The sequence below is a fragment of the Lontra canadensis genome, unplaced genomic scaffold (assembly GCF_010015895.1).
Source record: "Lontra canadensis isolate GAN:19392208 unplaced genomic scaffold, GSC_riverotter_1.0 scaffold14, whole genome shotgun sequence".
In the NCBI taxonomy this organism is placed as follows: Eukaryota; Metazoa; Chordata; class Mammalia; order Carnivora; family Mustelidae; genus Lontra; species Lontra canadensis.
The window spans coordinates 17,076,601-17,085,786 of record NW_022631008.1 but is presented as its reverse complement, the minus strand read 5'-3'; the positions used below and the strand labels follow the sequence as shown (position 1 = coordinate 17,085,786).

The following is a 9,186-nucleotide window of genomic DNA, read 5'->3' as shown; positions in this document are numbered from 1 at the left end:
CACCACTTAACATTTATTTTATGAATAATCAAAGTCTTAGGAGTTCCTATGATTCATTTTGTTATGGAGTCTCCTCATAAATTGTTTTCAAATTAAACTTTCTTTAAAAGATCTACTGAAATCGTTAAGTGAAGAAACTCATTTGTATTTTATTTTTATTAAAGATTGCACAAACTGGAACCAAGACCAAAATACTGAATCCACTGTACATCATTCAGTGTAAAACAACATACATCACATTTGTACTCTACCAAATAAGACATTTTCCTTAAAATTATATATTGAGTGCTTTTAGATTCATGCTTTAGATATTTTACATTTGTCATTATTCTCTTATAAATAATTGCAACTTGACCAATTTGTACACCTGCTACCACTATATAGTCAATACAGGAAGGCGTAGTCTTTGACCCGAGAACAGATGAAATGGAAACAAATGTATGGTTGTCACATCTACCGAACTGTGACTACTGTTTTGCCTATATCGTGAAATGCTAATGTAAAACACACACACACAAAAAGTTTCAAAAGGCACAATTTCCTCCACAGAAAAGAACAATTTTAAAATACATGGCAATCAAAAATCGGCGCCCTCAAGAGCGCTGTGAAGTTCACATAAATGCGATCTTAAACCTTGAGAGTAGACCTCCTGGGCGTTTCGTGGGAGTGCCTATCCGCCAAGTCCAAGGGCCTAGAACGCGCGGACACCCGCCGCCCTAAGGCGGCGCAGAAGGTCAGATTTTTTTTTTTTTTTGGAGACACTTCTACACCTTTGCTCTGAGTTTAAGCAGCGGACCTGGAACCTCTCATTCTTCCAAATCTGGAGCCCGACCAAAATAAAAACGGCTCTGTCAACCGGATCCTTCGTATCTCCAGGAGCTCCTCTTCTCCCAAAACAGAGCCACCCCCACCTTCTCATCTCTGCCCCCGAAGCCCACCCTTTCCCGAGCCGACTCATTACGAATTGCGCTCGCCGCCGCCTCCAGCTTCGGGGTCACTCTGGTCGTCCGTGAAGCAGACGTCCACATCGCTGTCGTTGTCGCTCTTGGGCTCCCCGGGCTCCGGGAGGTAGTCAGGCTCTGCGCCTGGGCCCTCGCCCGCCTTGGCGAGCAGGTTTTGTCCGGGGTGGCGGGACTTGACGTGGCGCTCCAGGTCCCGGCGGCGCACCAGCACCTTGCCGCAGAACTCGCAGCGGTAGGGGGTGTTGCCCTCGGCGTGCAGCCGGATGTGCTTGTTCAAATTGCTGGGGTCGCCGAAGGGCCGCAGGCACACTTTGCACTTGAGCGGCTTGTAGCCCGTGTGCGTCCGCATGTGAATCTTGAGCCCGTATTTGCGCGAGTACAGCTTGCCGCAGTAAAGACACAGGTGGCCGGTCTTGGGCTTGCCGGCGCCGCCACCTCCACTGCCGCCACCCCCAGGGCCACCCGTCGCCACGACGGCCGGTGGCAGCGTCCCCGCGTCCAGGCGGCCGCGGCTTTTCCCGGCCGCCATCTCCGACAGCTGCTGCGTGTGCATGGCGATCTCTCGGTCGATGCTCGCCAAGGAGCCCAGCTCCGCAGGGCTTAGAGCGGCTGCTGCCGCCGCTGCCGCCGCCGCCGCCGCAGGCCCGCTGAAGTAGGAGATGGACTCTGGATACTTGAGCAGCCCGCCGAAGTGCAGTTTGAGCGGGTAATAAGCGGCGGCGGCCGGCGAGCCGTAGAGTAGCTCTCCGTTGTAGACGGTAAAAGTGGGCATGACGGCAGGCAGGTGGCTGCACTCGCCGCCGGGGTAGGCTTTGAGCCCGCCCGTGTCGAGGGCCGGCAGCGCGCAGCGCTCGACGGGCAGCCCGGTCGCAGAGGGCAGCTGGGCGAAACGCGCTCCCTGCAGCGCGGCCGCGGCGGGCTGGGCGCGCTCCACATGCTTGAAGGCTGACGCCTCTTCCGGGGGGCCAGGGAGCAGAGGGAAGCCGCGCAGGCCCCCGGAGCAGGGTAGGCCAGGCGCAGGCGGCGGGGGCGGTTCCCCCGCGAGAAGGCACTTAGAGTGATGATGGTGGTGGTGCGCGTGGTGGTGATGGTGGTGGCCCGTGCTGCCCGCCGCGGGGTTTTCCCCGCTTCCGGGGCGCCCGCCCGCACCGCCCCCGCCCAGCAGCCTGCCTAAGGCCAGGCCGGACCCCGGTTTGCCGCCACCCTCTTCCCGGTAGGGGTCGCCGTGTGCAGCCGCCGCCGCCGCCCTGGCCAAGCCCGCAGGCTTAAAAGCGGAGCGCACCCCGGGGTAGAAGGCCAGGCCGCCGCCCCCCGCTGGGGAGCCGCCCACGATGCCGAGGAAGTGGCCGTGTCCCCGGGAGGCCCCGCTCATGTCTAGGGCGCGGTCCGGCTGCTCCTTGCCCTTCTTGGACTGCCCCCACTTGGCCAGGGGCGGTGAAGGGGCGGAGGGCGCAGAAGAGGCCTCCCGCTTAATGCTCTCCCGCGCTCCGCAGGCCTGGAGGGGCGGCGGGGCCTGTGGGTGGGACCGCAGAGGGCCAGCGGGGGCGGCCGCGGCAAAGTCAGGCGCCGGGGGTTTTGGAGAGAAGTGAAGGCCATCCGCGGCCGGGGCAGCGCCTTGGCGAGCCGCGTGCTCGTGGTGCAGGTAGGCTCGGCTCCCGCCGCTGCTGAGCACGCAGTGGAAACGTAGGTGGGCCTTAAGGCTGTTGGGGTATCTAAACGTCCTCCAGCAGTACCAGCAAATGTAGCGCTCCTCCCCTGGGCGAGAAAGAGTAGGAAAGCGACCCAGTAAGAGGCGAACTAGCAAGAGAGAAAGAAAGCGCACCCAAGGCAAAGCCCAGATTTTGACCAGCGGTATGAGGAGGAAGAGGAGTATTCTTGGGTAGAGCGAATAAGTGAGTTAGTTCGGTAGCCCCCCGTAGCAAGGACCCCGAGAAGCCCCAAATGGCCAACTTTGTCAACATCTCCATCCCCTGGGATTACTCAAGAGGCCAAAGGGGTGACCTGTGCCTTTCCAACGAAGACTTCCTCCGGGCCATCCCAGCAAATCCTCGTTGGGAGGGCAGCGCTCAGGCAGACTGGCCGGGGAAGAGACCAGAACAGAGAGCAGCTGTTGCTTTAAATCAAGTGTTGAAGCTGTGCCGTGCCTGGGCCCATCTGTTGGCGTTTGCAGAATAGGTGGCGTATGTCAAGGAGTTTGGATAAACTGAACAAAGACCAATCTAATAGTCGTGAGCGCCTCATTACCAGGCGAGACAATATCCTGTATGTATGGGCCATATGTAATCATTCCTTTTCATAGAACAATGCCTTTTATGTCCACTAGGCACCCTTCTCACCCCCTCCCAGCCTTAAACATTTTGCCTGAGGTTTTCCTGGAGCGTGACCAACTGAAGGATCACATAGGGACTATGATCTGCTATTCTTCAAAATTATTTGTATCTTTATTTCCTCTTTAACCCCATTTAATTTGATGAGAGAAAAGAAAAAGCCCTGTGTCCTGATATTCTAAGAACTGAAGGATGATGTTGCATTATTTTGTCAGTTGTTTCACCTGGAGTAATTAATTAACTCCTAGATAGCTACACAAATCCAAGCTTAATAATAAAGTTCTTGGGAAAGATAGTTTATTTTTTATGAAATAAATGAATATATAGAGAGATACATGGAGATACTCAGCTTTTAATAAGTGTACAACTCTCTACCAGGAACAGTATACATGTTTTTGGCATCAAGTCTTTTTTCGTGTTTAATATTATTAACATTACTTCTTTTAATTTTGCCAGGTTCTGGGAACACAATTAAGAGACACATGTATGAAACAGATTTTGATCACATGGTAGTTAATTTTCACTTAAAAAGGGCTCCTTACGTCTGGACACAGAACAACGATCTTGCAGTGGGTTTCTTTTTTAATGTTACAGTTGATTGATAATACTGAAGGGTGTTTGTGAGAAAGAAGTTAGTTGAGCCACAAGGAAGTACCCAAAATATGTCTGTCTCATTAAATTTAGTGGAAAAGTTAAATTCCCTTCCCCCTTGTACACAAGCAGTTCAAACTTCTAAAACATCACTATAAAAACAACTGGAAGAAATTCCAGATCTTCCTCCCTTCGTGTATTTTACTTTTGGCTTTGCATAAAGCAAGTAGTCCCCCTAGATAACTAAGATGGAAGTTCAAGTAAGGATCTGTTTATTTCGGCTGAAGCCGAGGTAGAACAGAAAGCAAAAGGGGGGGGGGATTTGCCTCTGAGAACTTAACCTATTTGTTTATGGAAGACTTGGATAAAATCATTTCAATGTTTTTGCTACCTTGTATTGAGCAGCTTTCAAAATAAATCTTGGTGGGGGGGAAGAGATTTCCTGGGTTCCCTTAATGGGTATGCTGATTTAATATCTTAAATAACCTCCCTTCTCAGAACCTTCCTCTCATCACCCCTTTTTTTTGTATAATTTTTTTAAGATTTTATTTATTTATTTGACAGAGAGATCACAAGTAGGCAGAGAGGCAGGCAGAGAGAGAGAGGGTGAAGCAGGCTCCCTGCCGAGCAGAGAGCCCGATGCAGGACTCGTGCGGGACTCGTGCGGGACTCGATCCCAGGACCCTGAGATCATGACCTGAGCCAAAGGCAGCGGCTTAACCCACTGAGCCACCCAGGCGCCCTCTCATCACCCCTTTTAAAGGAGTTTTCAGAGGCTGCCCCAGAATGACTCTAGTCAATTGCAAAGCCAAGAAAGCTTTATCCGTAAAACAAAGGGCTGGTACTTTACTTAAGCTTACCATGGAATTTAAACCCACTGGAGTTAGTCAATAATGGAAGAATGGCAGCCATCTCTACTTATTTCTTCCTCTTTTCAAGGAGTAAGCAAATGTGTTCCTGTTTCAATATGTTCCTTTTTCAGTTTATCCTAACCAACTGACATGTTCTCTGGACTCTGAAATCCAGCCTATGCCAAAAGTATCAGACACACTTCATAAGTGACGTTGCCTCATCTCCTTGGTGTAACCCTGAGGTTGCCAAGATTTCAAACATTTCAAAGGTGGGGACGTCAGGGTTCAAAATAATGCATGCATTCCCAAAAGGAAAATGGTGTCTATTCTGACATCAGTTGGCTGAAATGAAAACACAAGGGCCACCACTCAAACAAGTTGCTTTTGTACTGTTTGAGAGTGCCTAAGGAGGGGTGTTCTGTGTAGAAATGTCTGGCCCCGAAAGGTCAGCAGCTGTTAGAATTGTCATGTGGTGGCTGATTTGAGAGTTCTCCACTACAGGGCTTTTATCATGTTTCTCTTTTACTGGAAGAAGTTGACAAGAGAATTTAATACAGTGTGATACAAGGAACAAACTAGGATAATGTTTTATGAATACTGTATGCACAGATCTACCCACAAAATAGTGATACTTTGAAGTGAAGTGATTCATCCTTCCGAATAAATTTCATTCTGTCTTATTCATGAATGTTTCTTAATGCTCACATTTGTATTAATTTCTTTAACCCTATTTCTAAAGTGATGAGACTTAAGCAGGAAATTCAGGAGAAGAGCACGTTAAAATATTTTACAGAATTCATTGTGTTGACTTTAAACATAACTGTGTCTTTAGGAGAAACTGCAAACTAAAGCAGTTGTGAAGGAAAAAAGTCTTGGAAGCTTTGTTAATAAAAAGGGAGGTCTCAAGATCTTAACTATTTTAGCACCTCCCAGCTTTCTTTCACAGAAAGTGTTCTTCAGTGTTCTAGGGAGGTTTGAAAATGTTCTTCTCTTTAGTCACTGCCCCTTAATTTGCATAAATCCACTCTTGGCTTTGGAAGGGATCAAATAAATCTGAGAAGAAACTGGGATACATCCCAGATTCAATTTAAGTACGGAGGGGAAATGAATAAATACCATTTAAATGGTAGGGCCTCAGTACCTGCCAACTGACCAGCTGTAAGTACCGTAATGCTTCTAAAATGCTGTAAAAGTACATCACTCTCCTTCAAACCAGTGAAGAGAAGCCCCTCCACCTTTGAAAAGCATTCCGAGTCTGAGTAATGCTTTTTGGAGCTCATAATGTGATTAATAATATGTCAAGTCTTCTTTATTGATTCTTAATTGAGTAAATGATTGTCTCTGGGTATGTAATAGGAAAAGATGACCCCATGAAGTTCATAAAGAATATTTTGGGGGGGCATCTGTGTGTGTCAGTAGGTTAATTGCTCTCAAGGTCCTGAGATGGAGCCCCATGTGGGGCTCCACACTCAGCGGGGAGTCTGGTTGAGGGTCTCTCTCTCCTATCCTTCTGCCCCTCGCCCCACTTTCTCTCTCTCTCAATAAATAAATCTTTTTTAAAAAACAGTTTTTTCCCTGCAATGATGAGGCAGATTTTTGTCTCTGTTATCCTTTACTGTTGATTTTAAGGAGGTAGTGGTGACATTGCTTAGCGTGAATTCGGGTTTTTTTTTTTTAAGATTTTGTTTATTTTTTCAACAGAGAGAGATCACAAGTAGGCAGAGAGGCAGGCAGAGAGAGAGAGAGGAGGAAGCAGTCTCCCCGCCATGGAGAGACGCCTATGCGGAGCTCGATCCCAGGACCCTGGGATCATGACCTGAGCCGAAGGCAGAGGCTTTAACCCTCTGAGCCACCCAGGGGCCCCGTGAATTCAGTTTTATACAGCTCAGGGGAAAGGCCCTGTCAGTCCAGGGCTGGACTCTTACCCACCCGGCTGGCCAGAGGCCCTCTCAGACTTGGTACCTTTCTCGTTGTGTGTCGGAGTTGCAGTCGTGGGGATGTCAAACCACTGAGCTAGAGAGTTGGAATACCACACCGTCAGCTCCTCCCCTGGCTGGACATCTCGAAGCGCTCGGTAGAAAATCTGGGACACAAGGAACAGGACAGCTTGCTGTCATTTCCTGGGTAATCGGTCTAAACACATCTAAAAGGAAAGGTTGGAATGCTTGTTTTGATGCTGTGTGACCCTGGAAAATCTATTGGATCTCTCTGAACCTTATTTCCCTCATTCTTCAAATGGGGAAAATAATAGTATCTACTTCACAGGGTTGTTGGGATATTTAAATGAGACCTCCAGCTAAAGAGCTTTGCTCCTGATATTGGTGGCCACCTCGGTAACTTTAGGTAGGTAGAATTGGCAGTGGGGGGAAGCCCACGGTACCTGTCCTCCTGGTAAGTCTGCAATAGCTTCCAGAGTCTGTTCCTGGGGGTTCCTGGCTGCCCGGATTAACCCTATCCATTCCAGAGGAGAGCCCCCCGACTCGTCCACCAGCTCCCCTCTCACCATGCGCACCTGCAACACAAGCAGTGGTCGTTCTTCCCCGCGCCACGGCCAGGCCCACAACCCAGAGGGAAAGTTTATCCAACACCCCACCGGACTCAGGAAAACGGTTGTGTTCACGGTGGCCAGACCGCTATGGGCTGCTGGGAGGAAGGTAATTCCTAGGACCCTTGCTTGAAGGAGGGAGAAGAGGCTGGCTAGTATGACAGTTCCCCCTCTCCCCCCCACCTCGGCGATACCAAGGTCGAGAGCATCCTCCCTGAGCGACTGGGGGTATCTGGTACCTAGACGTTCCCCACTCCCACCCTCACCCCAGTTCTCGCTCCTGCAGTTCTGAGAGTTGCCTGAATACCAGGGGAGAGACGACTTGAAGGCAGCCCCAGAACCCAGAATTTCCTCCACCTTCTTCTCATGCCTCCCGACGCTCGCTGCACAGCACCTAGGTGCCAAAGTGCCCGCGAGCCCAGTAGTGAGAGTGTGCGAACAAAGCACTGGACAGCCGGCCATTTAAAAGCAATTAAAGCGCATTTAAAGAAGGCTCTAGACCGCGGAGGGTGGAGAGGGTGGTGGGAGAATGATTACGAGAGGAGCCAGATGCAGGTCCCGCTGGCATGGCGCCTGAGCAATTTCTTACAAGAAAGCTCTCGTCAGAGACTAGGCAAACCTAAGGACCTCCTTCCGCCGCCCCCACGGGACTCCTGCCTTCTTTTCCCGGTCGCTGTGAGCCGACACCTGCCTGCTGGGACGCCTCAGGGCGGGCGGGGCCTTTAAAACCCCGCTGCGATCAGGGGTCTGTCCGCTGCTCCAGAGTCTGAGCAGGCGGGCTGGCCCCGACGCCTCCCAGTTGCGACCCTGGACTCCCAGAGCCCGGCTGCGGGCGCGCGGACCCGGTGCCCCACGCGGATGGGCCCTTCTCGCCCTGGAAGCCCCAACTGGAGCCATCACCTGGCTCACCCTCTCTCCATTTACCCCAACCCTCCAGCAGACAACCGCGGAGGGGAAGAATGGAGGGGGGGGGGGGCCTGGGAACTGAGAGATTCCCAAGGATTTCCCCCGCCCCCCAACACATGAAATTAAGGTAAATGCAAGCCTTAAAGTAGCGCGTTGAAGGGAAGAAGTTAAGAAAAGCCTTCAACGCCCCGCGCGTTGTGAAACAGAAAAGGCGAATTTGCAGAGAGGCCGGGCCCCGCCACGCCTCTGCGAACGAAACCCCGGAGTTCCAGGGAAACCGTGGGTTCCGAGTGGTCCCGGCGCGTAAAGAGTCCCATGCACCCCACCAGGGGCTGTCCCCTCTCAGCCATGTTCTTTCCCCTCAGCTCGGCCCACGTCCAGCTCTCACTTAATACTACTTGCGGGGAATTACCGGAGTCCCCCGGGCCACCTGGCAGAACTGGCAGGTAACGACTCAACCACCCCTTTCCTCCACTTGCCCTGTCTACCCCTGCCAGGGCCAGGGCAAAGGAAGGCGAAAGGCTGTGGGCGGAGGTCGGAATGGCTAATACCTTTTTCCTGGGCCCTGGTTCCCTGCGGTCTGACAGGTACTTGCCCAGCTTGAAGGTTCCGGGCACCGGCCCCAGGCGCAGGCCGGCCGGAATGCAGCAGTCCGCACTCACGCTGGTGGCCGGAGCGCGGGCTGCTCGGTGCATTGCTGCCGCCGCCGCCAGGCAGGCGCTCGGGTACGCCCGGTCTTCCGCAGGGATGGAGTGACAGTGCCCGAGCCGCGCGTGAGCCAGGGAGCCGCACTCCGACGTGCGTCCTCCGCCCGCGGAGTGACGCGGGCGGGCATGCACTGCGCCTTTTCAATCGGGGCGGGCGCCTTTTGGCACCGCGAGCGCAAGGGCGCGGAGTTTGGTGAGAGAGTTGCTCTGCGGAGCAGCTGCAAAGTCCCACCCGAGAGGGTCACATGGAGTGGTTCCCTCAGCCCTCTGCATAATCGAGGCCTCTGAATGGCTGGC

The 9,186-nt window shown here is 52.2% G+C and overlaps 1 protein-coding gene across 1 annotated transcript; it reads right to left on the bottom strand.

The window, feature by feature from the left end:
• Positions 1–957: 957 nt before the first annotated feature.
• Positions 958–8,877, bottom strand: PRDM13 (PR/SET domain 13). The gene is made up of 4 exons (XM_032858370.1): positions 8,734–8,877; positions 7,112–7,243; positions 6,694–6,814; positions 958–2,717 (listed from the first exon to the last, which is right to left on the bottom strand). Exons 1-4 carry the CDS (start codon positions 8,875–8,877, stop codon positions 958–960), a joined length of 2,157 nt encoding a protein of 718 aa, XP_032714261.1.
• Positions 8,878–9,186: the final 309 nt, after the last annotated feature.

Excerpts from the sequence above, each read along its gene's own strand:
- PRDM13 (XM_032858370.1), bottom strand. The coding sequence starts at position 8,877 with ATGCACCGAGCAGCCCGCGCTCCGGCCACCAGCGTGAGTGCGGACTGC. Across the intron at positions 6,815-7,111 it reads CAGACTTACCAGGAGGACAG|ATTTTCTACCGAGCGCTTCG; the intron begins GTACCGTGGGCT and ends CTTGTGTCCCAG. Across the intron at positions 2,718-6,693 it reads TCCGACACACAACGAGAAAG|GGGAGGAGCGCTACATTTGC; the intron begins GTACCAAGTCTG and ends TTTCTCGCCCAG.